The sequence below is a fragment of the Gallinula chloropus genome, assembly GCF_964237585.1.
Source record: "Gallinula chloropus genome assembly, chromosome: 16".
Taxonomy (NCBI): Eukaryota; Metazoa; Chordata; class Aves; order Gruiformes; family Rallidae; genus Gallinula; species Gallinula chloropus.
In genome coordinates, this window is record NC_140101.1 from 12,295,784 (window position 1) to 12,323,009 (window position 27,226).

At 55.8% G+C, this 27,226-nt stretch overlaps 2 protein-coding genes across 2 annotated transcripts; one reads left to right on the plus strand and one right to left on the minus strand.

Moving 5' to 3' along the window:
• Nucleotides 1-4,109: 4,109 nt before the first annotated feature.
• On the minus strand, nucleotides 4,110-10,244 carry LOC311197729 (osteoclast-associated immunoglobulin-like receptor; the record flags this gene model as incomplete). The annotated part of the gene is made up of 5 exons (XM_084271523.1): nucleotides 4,110-4,414; nucleotides 5,049-5,333; nucleotides 5,580-5,849; nucleotides 8,635-8,765; nucleotides 10,024-10,244. The coding sequence occupies 5 exons, from the start codon at nucleotides 10,242-10,244 to the stop codon at nucleotides 4,254-4,256; spliced, it is 1,068 nt and encodes a 355-aa protein (XP_084127649.1). The 3' UTR covers nucleotides 4,110-4,253.
• LOC311197730 (sacsin-like) lies at nucleotides 10,243-25,253 on the plus strand (the record flags this gene model as incomplete). Its single annotated transcript, XM_084271524.1, has 7 exons — nucleotides 10,243-10,265; nucleotides 12,152-12,239; nucleotides 12,425-12,527; nucleotides 12,816-12,962; nucleotides 13,343-14,675; nucleotides 14,922-15,010; nucleotides 15,619-25,253. 7 exons carry the CDS (start codon nucleotides 10,243-10,245, stop codon nucleotides 25,050-25,052), a joined length of 11,217 nt encoding a protein of 3,738 aa, XP_084127650.1. The 3' UTR covers nucleotides 25,053-25,253.
• Nucleotides 25,254-27,226: the final 1,973 nt, after the last annotated feature.

Here is a 27,226-nt window from a genome sequence, read left to right on the forward strand (position 1 = left end):
AGGCATGGGGGAGCAGAGCAAAGGGTGTAGCACCTGGGGTTGATGACACTGCTGAAGTCACCCAGACAAGGGAAGTGTATGTGCTCATACACATTTAAAGGCTGGTCTTAGTTTTGCTCAGCAGCTGAGAGAGATTTGCTTTCCCACCCCAGTGTGTTCCGCTGGGGACATCGTGTTAACGTCATTTCTGAGAGATGCTGGAGAAGCTTCTGCTCACTTTGCCTTTTTCTCTGAATTCTTTTGTCTTTCCCTTTTAAGACCAGATGATGACCTTGCTTTGCCCCTTCGCCACACTGGGAACTAGTGGCCTATCTCTTGCCCCTTCCAGGGAGCAGTGTGTCCTGTCTGCTGCTCAGCTCATGGTCAGCACCTGGGCTTCATTTCTCTTTACACAGCAGCCCCAGAGCAACATGTGGCCAGGGCTGGGTGGGTGCAGAACAAGCTCCAGTTCCTCTTGCACTTCAGGCTGTCTTGGCCAGCATTTCTCTGAGAGAAAAGATGCTTGGTTAACTTGTTCCCCTTGCAGTGATTAAAAAGTCCTCTGCAAAGGTGATCTGGGCTCTCAATTAGAAACAAGGCCTTTCCCAGAGCAGGGGCAGCTGCTGAGGACAAGAAGCATCTGTTGCTCTGTAGGCAGATCCATGGATTGCTTCTGAAGGCATTCCTGAGTTGGCCAACTTGATCCTGCCACGCTGCCTTCTCCCGTTCTTTTGCCCTCGCTACGTGCCTGGGTTTTGCTGTCTGAAGAGCAGGATCTCCTGCTGTCCCTGCATCCCTTACCCACAGAGCTAAAAGAAATTCAGCAGTTAACTCTATTTCCCTGTCCTGTTGGTAACACAGCACCTTTTCAGCCAGGGTGCCAGCTCTTTGGGGATGCCCATTGTAGCACTGGCCCTTGTAACGGAGGCCAGGCAGAGTGGGCTGGGGCTCTGCAGCCAGGAAAGACAACATGCCTGGGGCATCCTGGCAAAGGTCCCTGTGTCCCCTGACAGCACCCACACTGCTCTTGCAGTGGTGTCACCCTGTGCATGCTGTGGGTGCTGTTGGAGCAGTGGTGTGCGGTGCTGGAGGGCAGCCGCCTGTCCCAGGGGCTGTCCATAGCCTGCAGTGATGTGATCCGTGTCCCATGTCCGCTTTCTTTCCTGTTCCCAAGAATGACATATCAGTAGCAAACCAATCTTTCCCCCCTTTCCCAGTGCCTAAAGACAGGGATGAAGGGATCTTAGCAAGTGCACCAGCAATGTGTCTTGGAGCAGCACTGCCTTGGGAGCCACTGTCACACCTGGGTCGATCTCTTCTAGGCTTCCCATGGAAATGTAGCATTTTGACTCTTTCTTATTGAGTATTTGGGGTCACATTTGACCTGCTCTTGAACCGCCTGCTGCTTGCTCTTCACACAGGACTTGCAACTGGTCCGTGTATTTGTTTTGTCGATGCTTGGGTTTGATTTAGGCAGCTCTCCCTCTCCTTTCCTTTTTTATTTTCTCCCATCTCTTCAAGCACTGTAGTGTGGCCAGCTGTGGAGAGGGGGGCAGTGGGAAGGAACAGCCATGTCCCTGCATCCTGCAATCACTCCCCAGGTCACCCTTGATCCATAGTAAATGGTCCTGAAGTTGGTCTTTCCAGCTGGTGGGGAGTCTCTTTCTCAGCTACTGTGTGCTGGGGGAGAAGAGGAGCCCCGGGACCTTCAGCTGTAGGGCTGCCAGTGGTGCTGAGGCCCCTCCAGGCACGGTCTGGAACTGAGCGGCTCCCTTACACAGGGCACAGTTACTGAGCTTAGACCAAACATCCTCTGAAAGCATCCTGTTCTCAGCATCCTGGTCCTCCTGTTGAGGCAGGGACTAAGCGCTGGCCCTGGGTGCTGGGACAGGAATTGCTACCCAGGTCTCAGATCTGAAACTGGCACAAAGGATGAAGAGCCTTGTCTTGCACAGCGGCCCTGAAAGCGGTGGTGGTGGTGAGCTCAGAAGATCCCTGCTGAAGGGGAAGAGGAGCCCTGAGCCAAGCCATGGATTGCCCACCGACAGCAAACAGCCACCATCACCAGCCACTCTTGCTCCAGTGTTGGGTGCACTGAAGCTGTGCTCTGCTTGGGCACCAGCAAACCCCTGGGAGGTGCTTGCTCCTGCCTGTGCCAGCCCGTGGGGAGCTGCATTACCGGGAGTCTTTTGGCCTTCTTCAAAGAGAGCAGATGTGAACTGGGCAGGACTGTCATGGTGCTCCCCCTTGGCTGGGGTCTGGCTGCACAGCTGGAGCCCAACTCTCTGCAGGGTCTGAGCTCTGCACGGGGAGTGGCTGCCAGGAAAACCAGCCCCATGGGAAGGGTGATGGGAGGTGGGAAGGTCTCTGCCCCACACGCTTACGGCTGTTCTGAGCAGCAGCTCGTCGGGTGCTCAGGCTGACTCAGCCGTCTGGGTGAGAAGCTTCTGAATTCATCTTGGGTGAGAAAGTTACAGGGTCTGTCGGTGGCCAAGGGCTATTTACTGTTAATACTTAGAACCTTCTTGTTTCATTTCCAATGAAACCAAACCCAAAGCATTGTGTGTGTGTGTGTGTGTGTGTGTGGATGGGTGTGTGTGGAAGTGCCACGACGCCGTTTCCTCTGCTGTTGGTGTGTTGCTGTTTTAATGTGGTGGTCTCTGGCTGTGGAGGTGGCAGGCTTTGGTCCCAGGGTCTCGAGCGATGTGTCCTCCATGAGCAGAAGTCACCTCTGGTCCCAGGAGGGAAGCCAGGAGAAGGAAGGTTTGCTGCACCCCTGGCCCCCCTCAGGGAGCATCAAGGGCAGCTGTGACCAAGGCAGAAGCACTAATGTTTCTTATCCTTCCCCTGTTGCCCAACCAAGCTCCTCACAGGGATGTCTGCTGTCATGTCACCAAGAAGCCAAAGAGGGTGATGGGGCAGAGTCTGGCTCCCAGGTTCCCCTCTGGGGTCTATATGAGAGATGCAACTGCAGCCAAAATTTCTAAGTCCATGAAATGTTCAAGTCAGATGCTTTTTTGAGTGGAGGCCTCCAAGCCTGTGCTCCTGCCATGCCTGTCCCTGCTGCTGTGGAGGGGGGAGCTCAGCTGGAGCCAGGGCATGTCCCACCCTGTGCTCCAGCCTCGGGCAAGGGGTGTCTTCTGGGGGCAGCTGGTCCGTGGGTTGCATGGGAGCAAAGGTGTTTCATTTTGTGGCAGTGGGCAGCAGTGTGACAGTGTGAGGAGCAGCCAGCCTGAAGCTCAGTGAGGAGGGTGGCCCTGCCTGCCTTCCTCCAGTGATTTCCACGTCAGTTGCAAGCACTTTTAGAAAAGCAAGAAACCCTCCCAGCTGCCGAGGAGCAGGGAGGGCTTAGGGCAGCTGCCGCCTGCAGAGGCAAATCTGGGGACGCGAGTGCAATGAGGGGCGATGGAGGAAGAGGAGGGAGCTGTGAGAGGGATGTGACTTGGCTGCTTCTGCTCCTCTGTTCCTCATCTCCTAACCTCTGGGAGAGCACTCCTCAGTGCAGAGGAGAGGGCAAGACCCCAGGCCTGCAGCCTAGCTCCCTTCTTCCAATCCACCCTTTCCCTCTGGGGCTTGAGGCTCTCTTGTCCTTGGAGGAGGGAAAGGGGGGTGTATTTTGGACGGAGCGTGATTATGAGAACAAAAGCTTTTTGCACTTTCATTCATTTTGCACTCATTCTTAATTTCTCCACCCCGTTTTTGATATTCACACCTCCCTCCTCTTTGTGTTTTCATATCAAAATTACTTTTCTTGTAGCCAGTAAAGCTATTCTGGAACTTTGTGTCCTGAGTATACAGAGGTTTAAAGGTCCTATATATATAAATTTATATCTGTATAAAAGTAAATTTATATATATAGCTCATGGTGTGATGTGTTTTGTCAGTGTTTTAAAATAATAAACGAATGTGAGCAATGGAAGCCTGTGCAGTTGGAGACTGGTTATTCAGCCCTGCTGCCTCTCCTGGGGAACGATGCTTGTTCCTGCCCGGGACAGACAGAAGCACAGACACACACACACATGGCTGTGTATGTACCCCCTGCCTTAGGTCACCCCAGCCATGCAGAGCCCAAAGCCCACCAGACCCCTGCTTATCCCACAGACTGACTCCTGGAGGCAGCTGGATGGGAAGAGATGCTTTATTTATCTGACTGTGAGATGCTGGAAAGGAATCCCAGTGTTCCCTTACTGGTCCCAGTCACAGGGAGCTCTGGGTGTCTGGCAGCTGGAGCAGCATGGTCCTCTGGCAGAGGCAGTGGGGAGCTGTGCCCCATCCTAGCCGTGTCCCAGCAGCCCTGGCCTGGACCGGTGTCTGCACGTGGCCTCAGCCACTATCAGCCCCAACAGGACCAGGACCCCAGCCCCAAGGGCCAGGCGCACCACGTTGATCCAGGTGTAATCTCCAGGGGAGAGGAAGGGACAGTCACTGCGGGGCCCTGGGAGGATGGACACACACACACCCCCCCACACACACCCGTGAGCTCCCAGACCAAAGGAATCCCATGGGGGAAACGGGACCCAAGGGGCCAAAAGGGTTGCACATGGGGCTCCCGGAGCAAACGGACACTCGGGGGCAAGGGGACACACGGGGGAGCTAGAGAGGCATCAAGGGAAGCTCACAGGGAGCTAAGGGCTCCTGTCAGCATTCCCGTATCCCTGCCCCCGGGGTCACCCCCTACACACAGTCTCTGGTCTGTCACCTCCCCAGTGGCACCAGAGTTGGGGAGGAGGATGGGAACACGGAGCTGGCCCACACCAGGCAGTGCTGCTGGGCTATGACACGATGCGCAACTGTCCCTGGGGCTGGTAAGTGTCCCCTGGCTCTTCCCCCTCCCCCCCTCCCAACTGACAGCCTGACAACCCTGTGTGTGCATCTATTCATGGGGTCTCTGAGGAGTTGGGAAGGCTCAAACCCACCTGAAGGAAGCTGTAATCCTCTGCTTGGCCCCATATTACAGCTTCTTCCTCTCGCCCCCCCCCCCTCTCCCCCCCCATCCTCTTTTCTAGTTCCCTGGGACACAGCAGAAACCCAAGGAGAAGACTAGTCTGTTCCCAGTGGGGCTTCCTCACCTCTCACTGCCAAAAACAGGGTATTGCTGCAAGCAGACCACTGGAATGACACGCTCCTGGTGAAACACTGGCAGCTGTAGTGACCCTCGTTGCCTTTACGGACACGGCTGAGGTTGAAATAATTTTGTTCCTTTGAGAGTGAGTCAAGGACTTCAGCCTGGCCCTCCAGGTACAGGAAACAGACAGCTGTGGAGTGTGCGATGGTGCAGCGGAAAGCCACGTGAGCTCCTGCAGCCACCTCACACCCAGGCAGGACAGAGAGGACAGGCTGGGGGAGCTGGAACTCTGTGGGCAGAGGAGAAGGTGTGAGAAGGTCTGTAGGGCTTTGATATGGTACCAGGAGCTACCAAGACCTTCACAACCCCACCACCTAGCTCGGGCAGAGGTGAAGATGATCCCCACCTCTCCGAGCCAGGGAAGATGGGAGACACCTGCCTGTTACGTGAATGGAGAAGACAAACGGCCACATTGCATCCTGGTCTGCCCGGGTGGCACCGGACCCCACGCAAGGGGCAGCAGCGTATCTCTCACCTTGCACCTTGATATCCAGGGCTTCACTGCGAGCCAGCACGGTGTCTCCCTCCAGGTAATGGCAGTTGTAGACACCTACGTCCTCCTGGGTGGCATTAGAGATGGGGAACTCGGCCCTGCTGCCGTGCCCCGTCAGGTTACGGAGCTGTTGGCCATTCTTGTACAGCACGAAATTCCCACTGTCACCCTGGTAACTGCAGCAGATGGTGGTGGAGCCTCCCGGTGGGATCACCCCAGGTGGCTTCAAGAAGATGGAGATTGTGGGGGCACCTGCACAGGGAGAGAGGTGCTGCCAGACAAACAGGCAGCCCCCAGTGTCTGGCTGCCCTGCAGTGAGCTCGGAGCTGACTCCAGGCTCCGTTTCCACACAAGGGTATGGAAATTTCGTTCTGTGGGGTTGGGGAAGAGCCTTGGGAGATGGGTGGGAGCCCAAAGATACGTCCAAACTCCCCACCTACACCCTCATGATACTCACTCGCTGTAACATTGCTCTGTGCCAACAGCCAAGCACCTGCAAGCAAAACAGACCTCTAGCACTTCCACAGAGTCTCCAGAAACCTCCTGCACCCCTCTGGGATCCCACACCGCCTCTGGCACTCACCGAAGGCCAGCACATGGGTCACAGGAAGCATCACGTCCCTCTTGGCTCCCTCCCTTCTCGGCTCAAGCTGGGCTTCTGCAGAGGAAGGCGTTGGGCAGAGGCACTGAGCAGCTGGGTGGCTTCCTGTGGGTCCTGCTATGTCCTCGTGACACAAACCACCTTCTGACCCGCAGCTTGGGGTTCTGCAGACCCACTTGCCTGTCTGAGTTGATTGGACTGGAACCAGAATGTCCCAGGCACCTGCCCAGGACTGGGCATCCGTGATGACGTTGTCTTAGGATCCTACAGACCTTGGAGAGACTTTATGAAGGCTTTTTGTTTCTCTTTCTTGGCTCTGGTCACTTGATGGGGAAATGGCTTCCTCTTAGCCCTTGCGAAATAGGGTGATGTTCTGCAACTGGGGCGGGGAGAAGAATCAGTGCAGGACTCTTTCTGAGCTTCAACAAGTGACATCATAAAATATTTTAATAAGGCAAAGTAAAAAGGGGACTAGAGCTAGCAAGCAAACCCTACATCCCTTCAGAGGCAGGGCACCCCACTTTCTGCAGCACTGATGGACCCTAGAGAGATTTTTCCCCACGTCATGTTGTGCAAGTCCCATCTGTGGAGATGTGCCCAGCCTTTGAAGGAGCATAGGTTTTACTTTTGATTTATATTCCTCTTTGTTATTCTAAACCACTAAACCAGATATTTTAACCATTTGAGCATTTATTGCCTAGTCCCTCTCACCCAGGTCCAGGAAGACCTCTGCACCATGTCATACCCCTCATCATGCCCACAAAGCCTGCATGGTGCCCCCCAACACAGTGCAGACCAGGTGATGGAGAGGGAAAGGACACTGTGTCCAGCCACAGGCCATGGTCAGGCTGTGCTCTTCCTGACAGGCTGTGAGGCAGGCTTGGTGGCTCCACAGAGTGGAATAGGAGGGTTTTCCTTTTCTCCTCTTCAAGGGCTCTTTCATTCCAACTGGCTATAGTGTCTTTCATCAGAGGAGGCACAGCATTATCTCCTACCTGTAGGTTTGGATCCAACCCCATTCCTCATCCATCCAGGCCTCCCCAGTCCTGTGCTGGAGCAACAGCGAGGTCTTTACTCCAAATAACTGTTCACTTCCACCACACCTGGAGCTTGGTGTCTGGCCTTCTCAGCTACCATCTAGTCTGGGTTGGCCAGTGGTGTAGACAAAGGGTTAATTAAACAGGGGAAGTTGCTTGCATCTGTGAGTGATGTGGAAGCAAGGTAAGCAGGGAAAGGAAGGGTTGTGGGACTGGAGCTGTGTGAGACAGGTGGCAGCTTGTTCAGGGATGAGATTGCTGCAGCATCTGTAGCTTCCTGCCCTCCTGCAAGCTGCAGGCTGGCATGTCCTGTGTTCCTCCAGCTGTGCACAATCTCTGACCCAATCAGCCCCATCAGGAACAAAACCACAGAGCTCAGGGCTTGGCAGATGTAAGGACGGTGTCCTGGTTCTGGCCAGGCCAGAGTTAACCTCCCCAAGCAGCCAGCCCAGGTGAGCTGAGTTAGCCTGGGCTGTTTCCCTGCCACCTGACATCACTTCCCCATAAAAGCAGCTGGTTGGGGGAGGGTAGGGGTTTGGTGCCTCCAGGACAGTCTGAGTGTGGTTGGGGTGTTGTGTCAGTCAGTCCATCGGTCCTTGCAGTCAGGCAGCACTCTGTACAGTCATCAGGTCAGTAAGGCACTCTGTGTTAGCACTGGGTGTGAGTGTAACTGGTCATTATTGTTCTACATTCATGGTGGTTTCTGTCAGTGAACTGTCTTTATCCCAACCCCCTGAGGCTCTGTCTGTCTTTCCTGTGGGAGCGAGTGAGGGGCATGTGGTGCTCAGCCACTGTCTGGGGCTGAACCACCACAGATGGTCTGGCTCAGAGTTCATGAACAGGTTTTGATAATGTCAAGTGCACCAGGAGACTCAGGGTGGTGGTGGGTGTTTGTAAAAGCATCCCAGCTATGGATTGCCTTGAGGCCCCATCTCTGCAGAGACACCCATGGGGAGTTGTGTGGAAAGCTCAGACCCCGGTTCTCTAAACAGGGCACTGCTGCATAACTCAAACCAAACTTGTGTTGTCTTGAATTCCTTCAACAAATGATATTCCCTGAGTCCCAGTCAAACCACAATTCAGCTGCCTGCGAGTAACATAAGGTTAGCTGGAGGGCTTCTGCTTGGTTTCAGCTGGACCCAGACACTACAAATATATGCAAAAGAGCATGGAAATGAAACTCATTCATGACTAAGAGAAGGGGAATGCAATCCCCCCAGATGGCATGATCTACTCAGGCACAGTCCTACCCACTGCCACATAGCTCAAGGAACAAAACCCCTCAGGTTCAGGCTGAGAATCGGGAGTTGCTTCTCCAACCCTGCAGCTGGCAGGTGAGGAGACCCTTCCCCTTGGCCAGGCTGCTGGCTGAGGGAGGGCAGGTACCCAGAGCCCTTACCTGAGGGTGAGGATGCGATATGCTCCACGTTGGTGGCCGTGGGTGGCTGACTGACACACCTGCAGCATCTAGTGCGCTTGTGAGTTGTCGTGGTGTGTTCCTCGCACCTGCCGTGGTTGCAACGGTGGCTGCTGTGAATCACCAAAACAACCACAAAGCTCCAACCCCCTGCCACAGGCAGGGCCACCAACCTCCAGGCCTGGGTCTACACAAGGTTGCCCAGGGCCCCATCCAACCTGGCCTTGAACATCCCCAGGGATGGGGCATCCACCCCCTCTCTGGGCAGCCTGTTCCAGCCCCTCACCACTCTCTCTCTATAAAACTTCCCCCTAATAATCTAATGTCCTGATGTACTGAACCTGCACATGTGTCTTTTCGTCACAGCTGATGGTGTTCATATGACTGCAATCTAGGGACAAAAGGCAAAGTGGCAACTGGACTCCAGGGCACTCAGCTGCTCTCCATGGTCCCCTCCAGACACTCTCCACTGCTCTTTCTTCCCCTGTCAGCTCTTTTGGTCTCCCTTGGAGACAGCCTGGGGTAGGAGAAGTTTTACAGCAGGGTGTCCTACAGCCTTTTCCTTCTCTGGGGCACCTCTTCTGGCCTTGTCTCCTGTCTAACTGCCCCTTGTGTCCCCCAGGCTTGACGTTCCATGTCTCTGTGCTGTCCTGTCTTCCACGCCCTCACCATATAGCCACATCCCTGGCCCATAGCAATTTGACCTCACAGCTATGTTTCCATGTCTCCACATGCCATAGTCCCTACTCACAGCAATCCCACCCCATAGCAATGTCCCATCACCCCATAGCTGTGTATACCCATGGCTCCCACCCCACTGGCCACATGTCCCGTAGCCATATCCCCACAGCCCTTGCCCCACTGCCATACCCCAATGGACTCTGTCCCATCGCCATGGTCTCGCAGGCCCTGCCCCATAGCCATATCCCTATGGCCCCTGTCCCATAGCATGGTCCCATGGTACTCTGCTGCACAGCCACATTCCCATGTATCTCTGCCCCATTGCCAGTGGCCCTATCCCCACAGCATATCCCCATGCCCCTCACTGCCCCATTGCCGTGGTCCCCAACCCACAGCTGTACCCAAGTAGCCCCCCCATGCTATATACCCATGCTGCTATTACCCAGTTGACCCCACCCCCCTCCCAATAGCCATTGCTATGACCTGATGGGGCAACACAGTCACATCTCCATACCGTTGCCAAATCCCCACAGCCTCATAGCCATATTCCCACGTCCCTGCCCCACAGCCAGGCCCCAGGCCCCAGCCCCCCCTCCCCCTCCAGTGATCTATCGCTGTATCCTCCTGGCCCCTTGTGTCTCTACCCCCCCTGCTGTAAGCTTTGGGTTATAAAAGAGAGGCGTGTCTTACGGGGAAAAGAAACTGCTCGCTCCCGGTGGGCGGGTGCAGAGCTCCGGAGCCACTGGTACCCAGCCGCCCAGGAGCCACTGGTACCCAGCCGCCCAGGAGCCACTGGTACCCAGCCGCCCAGGAGCCACTGGTACCCAGCCGCCCAGGAGCCGTGCAGCACGGAGCAGCTCTTCGGCGAGGTTCGGTGAGGACCTCGGCATCCCTCCTACAGTGTCCATCATGGCCCTCGAGCAGCCGAACGCGTGAGTGAGCCCCGGGGACACTCTGGGTCGTGACTGGGATTTTACAGGGGGAGCTGGGGAGTGGCTGGAGAGTTCTGGGTGTCACTGCGGGCTCAGGGGTTAGTGGGGAGATGGGAAGGGATGCTAAGGGAGATGGGGATTAGGGGGGTGTGGGGTGTGTGCTGAGGCTTGCTGGGGGTGTTTGTGGAAGTTTCAGGGTTGCTGGAGGATCCCAAGAAGAGATGGGGTTCCTGGGCAGGTGGGGGGAGATCACAGAATCACAAGGTTGGAAAAGACCTCTAAGATCATCAAGTCCAACCGTTCCCGTTCTGTGCTAAACCACATCCCTAAGTACCTCATCTGCCCTTTTTTAAACACACCCAGGGTTGGTGACTCAGCTCCTCCCTGGGCAGCCTGTGCCAGGCTCTCACAACTCTTTCAGGGAAGAACTTTTCCCTCACATCTGCTCTGCCCCTGCCCTGGCACAGCTTGAGGCCAATTCCCCTTGTCCCATCTCCTGTCCCCTGGATGAAGAGACCATCGCCCACCTCTCTGCACCCTCCTGGCAGGTAGTTGTAGGTGGTGATAAGGTCTCCTCTCAGCCTCCTCTTCTCCAGGCTGAACACCCCCAGCTCCCTCAGCTGCTCCTCATAGGATTTGCCCTCCAGCCCCTTCACCAGCCTGGTTCCCCTCCTCTGGACTTGCTCTAGGACCTCAATGTCCTTCTTATGGTGAGGAGCCCAGAACTGGACCCAGCACTCGAGGTGCGGCCTCACCAATGCCCAGTACAGGGGCACAACCACCTCCCCAGACCTACTGGCCACACTGTTTTTGATACAAGCCAGGATGCCATTGGCCTTCCTGGCCACCTGGGCACACTGCTGGGTCATGTTCAGCCTGCAGTCAACCAACACCCCCAGGTCCTTCTCTTCCTGACAGCTCTCCAGCCAGTCTCCCCCAAGCCTGTAGCTCTGCATGGGGTTGTTGTGTCCCATGTGCAGCACTCTGCACTTGGCCATGTTAAACTTCATCCTGTTGGTCTCAGCCCATTGGTCCAGCCTGTTCAGATCCCTCTGAAGAGCCTCCCTACCCTCAGGCAGATCAACACTTCCTCCCAGTTTAGTGTCATCTGCAAACTCACTGAGGAGGGAGCATTCAATCCCTTCATCAAGGTCATTGATAAAGATGTTGAACAAGACTGAACCCAGGACTGAGCCCTGGGGGATGCCACTCGTGACCGGCCTCCAGCTGGATTTGGCTCCATTCACCCTTTGGGCCCGGCCACCCAGCCAGTATTTAACTCACAGAGGGTCCACCTGTCCAGGCCAGTGGCAGCCAGTTTCTCAGTCAGAATGTTGTGAGAAATGGTGTCAAAGGCTTTACTGAAGTCCAGGTAGACACATCCACAGCCTTCCCCTTGTCCATTAAGTGAGTCACCTTGTCATAGAAGGTGATCAGGTTGGTTTGACAGGATCTACCTTTTGTAAACCCCTGTTGACTGGGCCTGATCCCCTGGCCATCACACATGTGCTGGCTGCATGATAGCTCTCAAGATGACCCTCTCCATGATCTTCCCTGGGACTGAGGTCAGGCTGACAGGCCTGTAGCTCCCCACATCCTCCCTCCCGAGCCTTCTTATATATGGGTGTCATATCTGCCAGCCCCCAGTCGAGTGGAACTTCCCCAGTGTGCCAGGATTGCTGATAGATCATGGAAAAGGGTTTAGCAAGCACATCTGCCAGCTCTCGCAGTACCCTTGGGTGGTGGGCCTTGGAGGTGGTTGTTTTGGTGAGTCCTGGTGGGAGATAGGGTCCTTGAACCCCCAAGGAGGGGGACTTCCTGGGGGATCCGAGGAAGACATGAGGGTCCTGGAGGCCACCCCCCACCCCCACCCCTCTGCTTTGCAGGGAGTCCTTCTTCCAGCGTGCACCCATCTTCCTCGACTACCTGCACAGCATCCTGCAGAAATACCCTGACGGGGGGCAGATCATCAAGGTGAGACACCCCAGGGAACCCAGCCAGCTGGGATCTCTGGCACAGCTGGGCAGACAGGCTGCAGCCACCTGAGGTGGGTGGTGGTCCTTGCCCAGCACCAGTCCCTGGACCTCATTGGACAGGTTGGTGCTTTTTCTGGGTGCTGTGGAGGGCCCAGGTGACCAGTTAGTGACCCTTGAATCTAGGAGCTGGTGCAGAATGCGGATGATGCCGGCGCTAACGAGGTCGTGTTTGTGTCTGATGAGCGGGAGTTTGACATCACCAGCGGGGGGCTGGAAGGCACCCAAGGTGAGAAATATGTGCACTAGGAGGGACTAGACAAAGCACAGGGGGTGGCACTGGGAGGTACTAGAGGGATACTGGTGAAGAATTGAAGAAGAATCAGAATTGAACTGGACCCAGTGAGGTATTTTGGGAAATGCTGGGGGGCATTGGGAGGATTCGGTAGTACTGGGGGCACTGAAGGGGATGCTGTGGGACAGGAGCAGGGACTAAGATCGTGGCAGCACTGAATATGGGTCATGATACCCCCTGCATGTCCCAAGTCTCCTCTAACCCATGGGTCTGACCACCCAGGTCCTGCCCTCCTGGCCTATAATGATGCCCTGATGTCCCCCCGGGACTGGGCAGGGATCCTGTCCCCAGGGGTGTCACACAAGAGGAAGGACCCCAGCACTGTGGGGCGCTTTGGTCTGGGCTTCACTTCTGTCTACCACCTCACTGGTGAGTGGCACTGGGGCCTTCAACTGGAATTGAACTGGGGATGTGGGTTGTACTGGAGGCACTGAACTACAGGCGCTGGGAGTACAGGGGGTGCTGTGTCTGAAGTGAGGAAATCTGGAACTCCAGGAGGCTGGGCGGGAGGCTGGGGAGGAGGCTGGGGGGAGGCTGGGAGGAGGCTGTTTGGCGTTGGAGGGCAGGGCTGCAGGGGCAAACTGAACAAGGACTGACAAATTTGGGTAAAGCTTGGGATAGCATGAGGAAATGTAGGGTTGAACTTCAGGGTACTGGGGGGGCACTTGGGGCACTGGTGGGTTGGGATGATCTGGGGAGGAAGTGGTGTCCATGCCATCCCTGTGGTCTTATGATTCCCATGTCCCCAGACCTGCCAGGTGTGCTGAGCCCCCCATCCTTGGGGGTGCTGGATCCTGAGTGCCGGGTGCTGCCAGGTGCTGGTGCCCGCTGGGATGTCTCTGCAGCCCAGCTCTTTCCTGGCCTTTTCGAGCCCTTCTTGGCTGGGCTGGAAGCTGTGGGACAGCACCGTGGCTCTGCCCAGGGCACGCTCTTCCGCTTCCCCCTCCGACGGCAGCCCTCAGGAATCGCTGCAGGTGTCTCCAGTCCTGAGCGTCTCCGTAGCCTTCTCCAGACCTTCCTCACCGAGGCCCCTCTTGCCCTCCTCTTTCTTCGCCATGTCCGCCGTGTGGCCTTGCACCGTGTGGCCCCTGATGGGGTCCAGACCCTCATGGGGACCCTTGTGGCATCCTCTCAGCCTCTCCCTGTTCCAGGGCCATCACAGGAGGAGGGGATGAGTATGGCATGGTCCTTGGTGACCCTGCACGGGGACGGGGTGGGGGACAGGAGCAAGTGGGTGGTAGCCACAGGCAGGGCCACAGAGGGGCCGGCTGTGGCAATGGGCACAGGGCTGGGGTGCTGCCCTGAGCTGAGCCTGGCACACCCCCTCCACGGGCCCTGCCAAGGGCGGCTCTGTTGCTTCCTACCCCTGCCAGCCACAGACGAGACAGCTACAGGGCTGCCTGTTCATGCCAACGCACCCTTTGCCCTCTCTGACGACCGCCGCCATCTCCGCTGGCCCGAGGAGGGCAAGGAAGGCGAGGACGATGCCCGCTGGAATGCCCTGCTGCTCCACGGCCTCCTGCCACAGCTCTACAGCCACATGGCCACCGTGGTCATGGCTCTGCCTGGTGCAGATGCCTACAGCATCTGGCCAGACCCCGAGCACATGCCGAGCTGTGGCCGGATCCGCAGTCTGGTGACCCACGTCTGCCGGGAGCTCGCAGCTGCCTGCACCCTGGTGCCAGTCACAGAGGGGGCTGCAGGGCGGCTGCGGGCCTCTGAGGCTGTGCTGCTGCCGGAGGCTGCGGGGGACATGGCCACACAGCAGGCAGTCCAGGCCTTGCTGGTGGCCGCCAGGGAGCCAGTGGCTGAGGTCCCAGCCCATGTCCGGAGGTCACTCGCTTTGGGGATGTCCGAGGGCTTGCGGGAGGCCACAGCGGGTTACGTGCGGGAGGTGCTGCGGCGCCATGGCACTGCAGGCCTCCCGGCTGCCCACTGTCTCTCCCTGCTGCTGTACGTGGCCAGCGATGGGTGCCACGATGAACTGCGGGGTCTCCCCCTCCTGCCTCGTGCCGATGGGACCTTTGTGGCCTTTGGGACTGCGTCAGCCACTGTCTATGTGGACACATCTGATTGCCCCAGGTGAGTCCATGGCCCCAAGGCCACCCCATTCCCATGGGAAAGGGCAGGTGAGCTGGTTGCCCAGGGCTCAGCTCCTACTCTTGAGCTGAAACAGGGGGACCAGGGTCAAAAGGGTCAAACCCTTTGGGTGCCTCACTGTCCTCCTCTTTCCCGGTCTCACCAAGTGGGAGCTGAGCCAGGTGTGCAGGAAGCTGCCTGCCTCCTATTACCCCTGCAGTTCTCCAGAACCTCCATTTGTCCCCACAGGGAGCTCCTGCCTGGCTTGGCTGGGTCCTTCCTGCTCTCAGGCTTGGAGCCAGCCTTGGACAACCTCCTGCGAGGCATTGCCAAGTCAGGTAAGAGACAGCGGTCCCTGGGCAACCTTTGGGTCTCCTGATCTCTAAACCCCAACACCCCTAGGCATCCTTGAACACCCATGGACTCCTCTGTAGCCCCAATACCCCCCTGTACCACATTTATACTCCTTGTACATACCTGAGGTCCCTGATCCCTTTCTGAAGCCCCTTTCTGGGTTTCCCCCATCCATTCAACACCACTGTAGGTCCCAAGACTCATTGTCCAGTTTGCAGTGCATTATCTGAGCCCAGGGCCACCTCTCCTATTCCGCATTTCCCTGTGTCTCTGGGGTTTCCCCTGCCCCTGCTGTTCTTCCCACGTTCCCCATTATCATTGTGCTCCCTTGGATCTGGGTCTCCCTGTGTTCCCCACCTGAGGAACCTCTGTGCCCCCCAGTACTCGTCCCCCTAACACCTCTTTCCCTCTCATATCTCCTCTATTCCCACCAATATGGGGTTCCCCTGTACCTCCTATTCAGAGTATCCCATGTCCCTCTAGAGCTGCCTTCCCCTCAGCTACATCCCCTGCAGATCTCAGGTTCTTTCCCCCACTGCTAGGCGCAAAGTCCCACGTACTCCTTACCCAGCCTCTTGTCTCCTGCACACAGGTCTCTTCCCCAACCTAGTTCTGCTGGACCCAGCTGTGACTGCTCAGACCCTACGCTTGGCTCTGCCCCCAACCTGGACATGCCAGTCTTCAACCCCAGTGACCTGGTGCCCAGCTCAAGGTCCCCCCCAGCCCCCAGCCTCCTGGTTCCCAGCCATGTGGCAATTTCTGATCCACCACGTGGAAGACCTGTGCCCTCTGGAGGGGCTCCCTCTCATTCCCCTGTCCCCACTGAGTGCCCCCAGTGTCTGCCTAGCTCCACTGGTACCCCAGTCTGGTCTTATCTTCCAGGAATGGGAAGATCAGTGCCTGCCACTTGCTGTGGCCTCTGTCCTGGAGGCCCTGGGATGCTCAGTGGTGCCACCAAGTATCTGGCATCGCTCCCTGTCCCACTATGTCCTTCCTCCATCCCCTCTCAATGCCCTGCGGGCCCTGGGCAGGCAGGAGGCTGCAGCTGTGGCCTCCCGCCTGGCCTCACTGCCTGCTGCAGACGTGGTTACCCTCCGGCTGTACCTGGCAGATGTTCCATCCCTGACAGCGCAGGACAGGGCCACACTGGCTGCTCTGCCCCTCTTCAGGCAACTGCCCTGCTTGGCCACCCCGCAGCCCATGGGGCTAGTACCAGCTGGTACCACTCCAATGCTGGAGCCAGGGATGGAGCTTCCCAGAGACGTGCTGCTGCCGGAGGCCATGTTGCAGTGCCAGGATGAAGTGGATCGGCAGCTCCTGGGGAGGCTCCAGAGATCTCTCACCAGTGCAGCCCACACGGCACTGCATGCCGTCAGAGCTGTGGCCCAGGGTGTCTATGCAGGGCGGGCGGCTGAAACACAAGCTCTACTGCTCTGGGTGCTGCAGCATGGAGACGTCTTCTTTGCACAGAGCCCCCCACTTCAGCAAGCTTGCAGCAGGTTGGCCTTCCTGGAGACTCCCAATGGCCTCATGTGCCCACGAGACCTCTATGACCCCTGTGAGAACACCTTGTGGGCTCTGCTAGGCCCTGAACATTTTCCTCCTGCTGCCTTCCACAGTCCACCTGTCCTCCATGCCTTGAGAGTCCTGGGCCTTCGGCATGGTGAGGGATGCCTGGTGCCTTCAGACATCCTGGAGGCAGCAGCAAGTGTGAGTCAGGGTGACGCAGTGGCTCTGGACAGGGCTCAGGCACTGGTCAAGGTCTGCAACTGCCCTAAAGCACTGGCTGGTTTCAGCACTGCAATGCTCTGCCAGCTCCAGGCCCTGCCATGGGTGCCATGTTCAATGTGCACTGGAAAGTCTGGGCAGCTCTTCCTGCCCCCCAAGGAGCTGCGATCCACCCAGTACCAGGCCCTGGTGGGTCTTGCCATGCCCCTCACTGGTGCCTTTGTGCCAGAGGCAGAGAAGAGGCTGGGGCTGAGCCAGGCCCCACCTCCAGAGAGAGTGTGGGAGCAGCTGAAACAGCTGGCAGGGAGCAGGGATTTGGGTGAGGTAGGTTCTGCACTCCAGCCTGTCTACCGGCACATGCAGGAAAACTTGAAGAACTTTCAGTCTGCCCCAGATGATGCTGTGGTGTGGACTGGGTCTGGGTTTGTCTTGCCACGTGATGCCGTGCTGGGCTATCCTGAGGAGCTAGAGCTGGAGCTGGGGATGCTGGTGCCCAGGGTGCCCCCTGATTTCCTGCCCTACAGCTGCCTCTTTAGGGCTTGGGGGGTGCAGTCAAGGGTGAGTGAGGAGAGAGTGGCTGCAGCCCTGCGCTGCCTGGGGCAGGACATAGATGCACGCAGCTCTGGGGCTGGCACTGCAGCAGAGTTGCAGGTGGCTGTAACTATCCTGGAGTGGCTTAAGAGCCGGGGACATCAGGGTGAGGGCACAGTGCCAGTTCCTGTGAGGATCCAGGAGTGCTCAGGCTTTGCCCTCCGCCCAGCTGCCTCTACTGTGTACCTGGACATGGAGCTGGAGGAAGACAAGGATGTTCAGGAGGTGGTGCATGAGGCAGTGCCATCCAGCACAGCCATATTCTTTGGCGCAGAGCTGCTCAGTACGCGGGTGCTGGGGCCAGAGCCATTCACAGCCTGCAGCCTTTCGGAGCCCATCACTTTACGGCTTCGTAACATCCTCCGGGAGTACGGTGACGAGGGCGACATCTTCACAGAGATGGTCCAGAACGCAGAGGATGCTGGAGCTACAGTGTGCAGCTTCCTCCTGGACCTCCGACACTGCAGAAAGGCCACCTCTGGGTTGCTAGACCCTGGCATGGCTGCCTGCCATGGCCCAGCCCTCTGGGCCTACAACAATGCTCTGTTCACAGAGGATGACTTCTGTAATATCACACGGGTTGGAGCTGCTACGAAGGAGGGACAGGCAGGCAAGATTGGGCGTTTTGGGCTGGGCTTCAGCTCTGTCTACCGTGTCACAGACGTGCCAGCAATACTGAGTGGGGAGACACTGCTCATCTTTGACCCCAATGGAACCCATCTGGGCAAGCACATGCCCAGGGCTGGCAGCTCTGGCATCCGCCTGGACTTCTCAAGCCGACCACGCATCCTTCGTGCTTTTGCTGAGCAGTTCTGGCCCTACCATGGTATTTTTGGGTGCTGCCTGCCTGAGCCAGGACCCTTTCCAGGGAGCCTTTTCCGTCTGCCTTTTCGCACTGAAGAAGAAGCTGTGACATCACAGATTTGCTCAGAGGCCTTTGGTACAGAGCGCATCCAGTCCCTTGGCACCAGCTTCCTTGGCTCTAATCGGCTCCTGCTGCTCTTTCTTCAGAAGGTGAGGGAGATGTCCCTGGAGATCCTGCCAGACATGGCCACCGTGGAGGATACCGTGCATCTGGTCAGGCTGCAGCAAAAGAAGATCCAGGACTTGGGGGCCCCTGGGGACCTCCCAGGCTGGGCAGCTATCGAGCAGCTCACAGCCTGTGAGGAGGCATCCCAGACCACATGGCACTACCTAGTTTTGGTGTGTCAGGGTGATGGGGAGTTGATGAAACTGTTTCACAGGAACACAGAGGCAGGACTGCATCCTCTGCCTCCCATGGCTGGTGTGGCCCTTCCGCTTGCCCCTACTGCAGATGGCAACTGGGTGCCACAACTGGGTGCTGACGAGGGGCGAGTCTTCTGCCACCTTCCCATGCCAATCATCTCAGGGCTGCCAATCCACGTGCATGGCACCTTCAGCATCCTCTCAAACCGCAAGGGGCTGTGGGACACGGCACAGCGGGGTGAGTGGAACCGGATGCTGCTCCGCAGTGCCGTGCCGGTTGCCTGGATCCAGGCACTGGAACACCTCCGCACCATGCATGAGGCAGGTAAGTTGAAGAGCTATGAATATCATGTCTTCTGGCCGGACATTAACACTGCCCGATACCCCTTTACGGAGGCTGTGACTGGTTTCTACCAGGCTGTGGCGGACAGGAATGGTCCCAGGCTCTTTTCTGATGGCTGCTCATGGTGCTCACTGCAGGACGCCCGCTTCCTGCATCAGGCTGTGGTCAGACACCCCAAGTTGGGTGCTGTGGCGAAGCATGTCTTTGCCACCACCCTGCCTCGTCCCCTGTTAGCTGTGACCTTGCCAGAGCATGTGCAGAGGGGCCTCGGGAAGGCAGTGGATGATGGCACCTATGACTGGTCCCGCTTTTACTGTGGGCTTGTGCTTCCCAACTTGAAAGACCTCTCTTGTGTTGACCGGGACTCGCTGATTCTCCATGCACTGGATATGTGTTGTGATGATGTGAACAAAGTGCTGCAGACAGTGCCCTGCATTCCTGTCACCCCTCGAGGTCACCTGCAGCTCATCAATCGCCTGGTGCATCCCAGAGGCCGCATTGCCTCTTTATATGATCCTATGGATGAGTGTTTCCCCACTGGGGATGACTTCCTTACCCCAGAAAGATTAAGCCAACTGGAGAGGCTGGGCATGGTTAAAGACACACTGACCCTCTCAGATCTGCTGGACCGGGCAAAGACAGTACAGTTTATCTGGACCAAGGACCGTGCTCAGGGCTGCCGGAGGGCTGCCTGCATCCTTGAGGTGCTTCGGGATGCAGTGCATGAGAGGATGGACAATACCATGCAGGCAGATTTCCAGACTGTGCCCTTCCTCCCTGGTACACTGCCCACAGGTGAGCATGTTCTGTTGCCAGCTGCCAAGCTCTATGATCAAGTCCATGCCCCACTAGTGGGACTCGTCCACCCTGTCTTGGCTCCTGAAGTGCTGGGAGTAAAATTCAGCTTCCCTGATGAGGTTTTATCCTTCTTGGGGCTGCAGCGGGAACTACCAGCAGCTATAGTCCTTCAACAGCTGCAGGAACTGAGACATAACTCAAACATTCTCCCTTTGGAGAAGCTGCAGGACAGCACAAACTGCTGCTACAGGTACCTGAACATGTTGCTCCGAAGAGATGACTCCAGCTGGGGTACAGTAGCTTCTGCAGTGGCCCAAGGGGAGCCCTTCATCTTGGTGGGCTCCTGCTTTGTTCCAGTCAAGATTGTAGCTGAGACACTGTCATTTGAGGCTGTCCCATATCTTCACCAGCTCCCAGAGCAATACCAGCCCTACAGTCAACTCTGGAAGTGTGTGGGTCTGCGCCACAGATTCACCTGGGATGATTATTCCCAAGTGCTCCAAAACCTGGCAAAGACATATCCTGGAGAGCCTCTGCCTGCCACAGAACTGGGTCTGGCCTTGCGGCTGGTGTCCTGTGGCTTGATGGAAGATGACAAAAAGCCTAATGCCTACCAGATCCAGCAACTTCTTCTACCAGACCAGGAGGGTATTTTGCATCCACGGGACAAGCTCCACTTCAATGATACGCCATGGATGCAACAGGACAAAAATGTCCTTCTGTGCCATGAACAGCTGTCCCGACCCATAGCCCGGCACTGTGGGGTGCCTACCACACGCCACCGGGCACTAGAGAACTGCCGACTGACCACTGCAGATCTGAGCCTCTGGCCAGAGCCATTTGGCGCCCATGAAGAACTGACCACACGACTGAAGAACATCTTGGGTGAGTACCCAGCATCTGCTCATGATATAGTGAAAGAATTCCTCCAGAATGCAGACGATGCTGGTGCGAGGGTTGTGCACTTCGTGTGGGACCGCCGGCAGCACCCAGAAGATGCCATTTTCAGTGATGCATGGAAATTGCTGCAGGGCCCTGCCCTCTGCATCTACAATGACCGCCCCTTCCAGCAGGATGACATTGATGGCATTCAGCGTCTGGGGGTTGGTAGCAAGCAAGACCGGCAGGATGTCACAGGCAAATATGGCCTTGGGTTCAACACTGTCTTCCACTTCACTGACTGCCCAGCCTTCATTACTGGAGACAGTGCCCTCTGTATCTTTGATCCCCATTGCCGCTATATGCCTGGAGCCACACCTCAGCATCCCGGTGGGATGTTTGCTGTCAACTCTGAATTCAAGAAGACTTTTCCAGGCATTTATGGCACCTTCCTGCCCTCCTTCTTCAACCTGAACGAGGGAGTCCTTTTCCGGCTGCCTCTCCGCACTGCACGCGGAGCTGACATGTCCAAAGTGTCTGACATGGTTGTGCGGGACCGAGACCTCATGGCCTTGCAGAAAGTACTGGCTAAGGAAGGTGAGGACTTGGTGCTCTTCCTCCGGCACCTCCGCACCGTGATCTTCTCTGAGATTCCCCCAGATGGGAAACAGATGTTGGAGAGACTACGTGTGGCCACAGAGCTAACAGATAGTGACGCAGAGCTGAGACAGGATTTTCAAACAAGACTGAGCCAAGCCACACCTGGGGACAGGCCCACCTCTGTCTCCTATACCATGACAATCAAAACCAGCAAGGCCACGGCCAGCACCATGTGGAGGGTGATCTCCCAAACTGGGGTGCAGGAGGGGGCTGAGGAGTCTCCAGTGCCTGGGAAGCTGCCTTATGGGGCTGTGGCTGCCTGCCTGAAGCCACGATGCTTAGACAAATTTGTGGGCAAAGCCTTCTGCACCCTTCCACTGCTGCTGACCACAGGGCTGCCTGTGCACATCAATGCCAACTTCTGTGTGAATGCATCCAGAAGAAGTCTCCTCCAGGACAGAAATTGCACAGAGGCAGCCTGGAATATCTTCTTGCTCCGTCACTTAGTGGCTCCACTATACTGTGCCTTACTCACCAGTCAGTGGGAAGCCCTGGGTCCTAGAGAGCTCTTGTTCCACACCCTGAAGGACTGCCAGAAGCACCTGGTCTTTCACTACCTCCAATTCTTCCCTGATGTGAAAAATACACCACCTACCTTTCAGGACCTGGTAAGAGAAGTCTACAGGCACTTTGTTGACACACACCTGCCTCTGGTGCCTGTGTACCAGGTGAAGCTCCCTCAAAGCGAAGTGAGAATCACCTGGGCACCTCCAGGTTGTGGGAATGTTCTAACAAAGCCATACTTCCTCGATATGATGATTGAGCCAGATCTCCAGGAGGTGCTGCAGCACCTGAACATGAACCTGGTGCCAGCATTCACCCACCTGCGACACATCTATAGTGGGCTCACTGAAGTCCATAAGGAGGTTGCTGCCTTGAACCCAGCCTCTGTCCAGCGCTTCCTCAAGGAGTTGGCACTCCCTGTTCCCTGCATCCTGGCTGAGACACCCCTGAGGACCCCGCAGAGCTGCTGCATCCTGATAAAATACTGCATGAATTCCATGGAGAATGTGTCAGAACTGGAAGGCCTTCCCTTACTGGTCACACAAGATGGTTACCTGAACGTCCTCAGCATCCACCATCCAGTTTTCGAAAGCACCTTTGCCCACCTCTTCCCCAACCACTGCCACCGCTTTGCTGACAGGTCAATTCCTTACTTATCCCTAACTTGCTTTGTGAAGGAGCTTAGTCTCCAGGAAGCCACACCATTCATCCAGGAGGTACTGCCTCAGCTGAAGTGGAACACAGAGGGGGAAAAGTGGCTCGAGGCACTGTGGAGATTCTTCAGGGCTGAGGTCTTCAAGATAAAGGGCAAAGAGGAGGAGAGCATGAACTCATTCATGGATCATCTCCAGGGTGTGGCTGTGCTGCCTGTTCAGGTGAAAAAAAAGACAGGCTCAAAGGACTTATTGCCACTATCCTCCCTCCCCAACATTCTTTTTGAGTGTAAAACAGAGATGGACAAGGTGCTGCACAAACTGGGCATCCCTGTGCTCCAGAAGTCCCTGGTGTTTTTTGATTTAGCCTACTACCTGCATTCAAGAACACTGCAGACCACAGAACCCAGGGCCGTGGTGAACCAGCTGGCAAACTCCCAAGCAAGTTTCCACTGGGGGGACTTAAACGAGCAGGATGTGAATTCCCTGCTGAACTTTGTGCAGGGAAAGTTGGATTCAGGGGCACTGAAGCAGCTCCAGCTCCTGCCTGTCTTTCCAAAGTATGATGGGAGCTACGTATCTGTGGCAAGCTACAGCAAGGTGCTGTTGCTCAACAGCCAGTTGTCAGAACTGTCCCCGGGTGCCCAAGCCCTGATCAGCCTGGAGAAGGGCGTGGTGCTGCTTGCAGAAGACAAGATCCCCAGGCAGCTGGCCCAGGATTTGCACTGGAAGCTCAGTTATCCCAGTGAGATCTTCTTGACTGTCGTGCTGCCCCAGCTGTCCAAGCTCAAAGCACCCGAGCTGATGGAAGCTTTGCGCTTTTTCTTTGCCCTGAACCCTAACTCTGACACGAAGCTCATGGAACAGACCGTGGCAGCTTTTCGGACTGTGGCCTTTATACCCGATGCCCAAGGTGTGCTGCGCCTGCCCTCCTACTTCTATGACAACACGGATTCCTTCTGCACTCTGCAGCTCCAACACCGCTTTGTACCTGAATCTTTCTTTGTGGAGCTAGGTCACAACGAGAAAGCTGCTAAGAGCTTCCTGATTCAGGCAGGTGTCTGCACCCGCCTCTCTGCAGAGGATTTTTTGGCACTGGCCCTGAAGATACAGACTGAAGCCACTTCGGTGTGGCGCTACAGTGAAGACCTGCTGGTACGACAGCAAGAGATGCTAGAACAGCTTCACACCGTGTTGGAGAATACCTTGCCGATAAATTTCCTACAGCAAATTGCCTTTATCCACTTCCTGCCTCCACTGGACATCCCCCAAGACTTGATCAATCTCCACCCCCCTTTTGCAGCCCGCACTAAGCCCGTGGCCCTGAAGGGCAGCGTTTACTACTGCAAAGGTGTGGCTAAGCTCCTATGGACATCAGCCACCATCCTGCCAAAGTCCCTTGAACTTGCGCAGCATCACCTGGAGGCCATGGGAGTCCTTGAAGAGATACCAACTGCCCTGGTGGTGGCCAACCTGAAGCAGGTGTGCAAGGCAGTCTGCCAGACAGCACAGCAGGTGCAAACACGGCTGTGTGTGCTCCAGGCAGTGTATGCGTTCTTGCAGACCCATCTGAAGGATGTGGATGCAGAGCTCCTGGCTGAGCTGCCTGTGGTACTGACCGAGTCAGGGGACATGGCCATGCCACGGCAAGTGGTAACATTACTCCAGAAGCCGGATGACTTTTACCCCTATCTGTTCATGCCTGAGCGTCACATAGCTGTCTATAGAGACGTCCTGCAACACCTTGGGGTGGCCATGGTCCCCACACTGGATCACTACATCCACGTCCTGTCCCAAATACACCAGGAGAGCTGTGTCAGTAGGACCCTCAACACCAAACAGAAGAAGACAGTCCTGCTGGCCACACAAAACTTCTTCCAGCTGCTGCAGGATGCACAGGAGACCCCTGATTTCTCCAACGTGACTGAGCTGTACTTCCTGAGCACTGATGACTGCCTTGAATTATCCCACAGGCTGTGCTTCAATGACTGTGTGTCCTCAAGTATCTTTAGGGTCTTGGGGAAGACCTTTGTGTTCATGGCTGAACTGCCAGGTACTGTGGGTAATGCCTGGCAGCTGTTGCGAATGCTACCAAAGAGGCTGCAGCCACGGGCACTCTCAGAAGTGACAGAGCAGCAGCTGGAGGGGAGCAGTCCACAGCTATGTCGCTATGGTTCTCACTGCCCCGGGCAGAGGCGTCTGCAGACTCTCCTGGTATCACCATGGTTTAGGATGGGGCTGAAATCCCTGCTCCGGTGGCAGAGCCACAGGGCTACGATGAGAATGGAGGGAGACAGTGGCTTTGCAGTGGAGCAGCTGAAAGTACAGTGCTGTGAGAACATCTGCACTGTGCGGGTCTATGGTGGTAAAAAGTTGGAGGGCACCTCCCAGTCACGGGTCATCCATGTGTGCTTGGCTCGTGGTGGCCAGCGGCTCCTCTACATGAGGCATGCAGATATGGTGCTGAACCGGCACCAGCTGAGAGTCGTGGAGACACTAGCACAGGAGATAAATAGCATCCTGGGTGGACAGCTGGAGGCACCTGCCTTGTCAGTGCTGCGTGAAATGCTAGTCTGCCAGGACCCACAGGAGGTGGCGTTAGTTCTGGAGGAGAATGATGTGGCACTGGTAAGTTCTTACTAGAGCCAGGGGAGGTCATGGCAGCAGAGCCATAGCTGGAGAGGAGGCTGCAAGAGAAGTCTGTGGTAGAAGGGAGGGTATGGAAGGATTGTCACAGTCTGATGTCAGAGGTAAATGATGATGTGGATCACAGCCTGAAAACCTTGTGGCAGCTGTGTGCTGACAAGTGGTCAAAGGTGTTGGAGGACTTCTACTTCTAATACACCCCTGCAAGTGCTGCCCAGCACCAATGCTGGGTCCAGGAAAGTCATGGCTCCTGCTTGTGCACTAAGAACATCATGTCCCTGGCTCAATCCATCCCAGAGGCCCAATGACATCAGACACTGCTGTTCCAACTGGGTCATCTTCAAGGTGCACCAGACCCTAGAAAAGGCACTGGTGGCTGCTGTACTTTGCCATGGTGAGGCTTTTGAGGCCCCAGTGGGGCTAGTGGTGCTGTCTCAGTGACTTGAGACTAAGGGGCCTGGCAGAGGAGGTAGAGTTGAGGCATTGCTGTGGCAGGGATGGCAAGGCCACACACCACTTGAGTTACCACCCCTTCCCCATCACCCCAAGGAGGCCTTCCACAGTGTGGATGAGGAGGAAATACTGATGAGGATGCAAGGAGTGCTGGGGAGGCTGCAGGACCACGTGACAGAACATGAGGATGTCCCCACAGAGGGACACTGGCAGCTGGGCCATGGGACTACCACAAACCCATCAGAGAACCACCACGGACCTGTTATGGACACACTATGTACATGTGCTGTTGCCATGCCTCGAGAGCAGGGGAAATAAAGTGCAATAATAAACGTCGCAGTGCTTGTAGGCGATTCGCTAACAGTATGGTCAGGGGACACGGGGAGGTCATGGGTGACAGGGGATGTGTGGAAGGTGAAGGGGCTACTATGGACTGGCCTGTTTATACAACTTGAGCCCGCTGGTTCAGTTTTCCACTCCACCATTCACTTGTCCAGTCTGTACGTCACCAGTCTGTAAGGACTGTGTGACTTTTGCTCCTGTCAGGTAAACTACATCAGTATATTACTGATCTCCCATTGGTTACTTCATGCAGAAGCCAAGCAGGATGGTCAGGAGAGATTTCCCCTTGGCAAATCTATGCTGGCTGGTCCCAATCCCCTTCCCTCATAGGTGCTTGAAAGTGGTTTCCAGGAGGATTTATCACCTTCCCAGGCAGTGCAGTGGACATGACTATCCTGTAGCTCCTCAGACCCTCCTTTGTGTCCATCTTGAAGACTGGTATAATGCTCTTTCCAGGTCTCAGGAACCTCTCTATTACCATGATTTTTCAAAGATGATAGACAGCTCCCCTAGCACACCCTGGGCCTATGTCTAACTGGCTGAAGAGCTCCCTAACTATTCTTCCAGCTCCCCTACTGCTTCCTCAGAAACGTCTCTACTTTTCTTTTGGATAACCTGATTCTTCTTCCACATTTTGGGTAATTCCTTTCCAATCTAAGGAATTCTCTACTCATCTGCTCTCCTCTCATCCAGGGTTGTGATTCTGCTCTTTACCTTGCTAGATTATTTCATTTTAAATTATGCTGTCAACACTCAGAGACTTCTTGTGTGTTTTCAGATCAAGGAGTCCTCACTCAGACCAAAGCTCACCATAAATTGAGTGGATTATCCAGGCTGGGTGAGCTTCAGCTTAAATTTGTTAACCATGAATGGAAGAATTGAACTGGGAGGAAAAGGATCTGATAGAATCAGCTTCAGCCCTTGCCCAGAGAGGAAGTAAATTGTTTCCAGTTTCCACAAAATACAGGCTCATATGGTTTGAAGAATAGTCTTCAAATAATCTCTAACTGCCAGATTTCATCCTCCTCTGAGTACTCCTTTCCACAACATGTTGCACCAGTCTAGCATGGCCCCTATACAGATGATGTCCCTTGTCACAGAAACAGTACTGCTTTTTCTTTAGCTGCCTCTGGTGAGGGGGAGCATGGAACGTTACCTTTTTTTTTCCCCTGGTATGACAGGGAACAGAAATCATGGCCAATTTTTTCTGAATATGCACTAGACAAGCATCAAAATCACCAGCTCCTTGAGTACATGGTAATTAGTGGCATGAAGTGTAGTTAGAAACCAGGAACTAGTGGTGTACCAGGGACAAGAATGGGTCTGGTCCTTTGTAACACCTTCATTAATGATCTGGATGAAGAGGCAGGATGTGC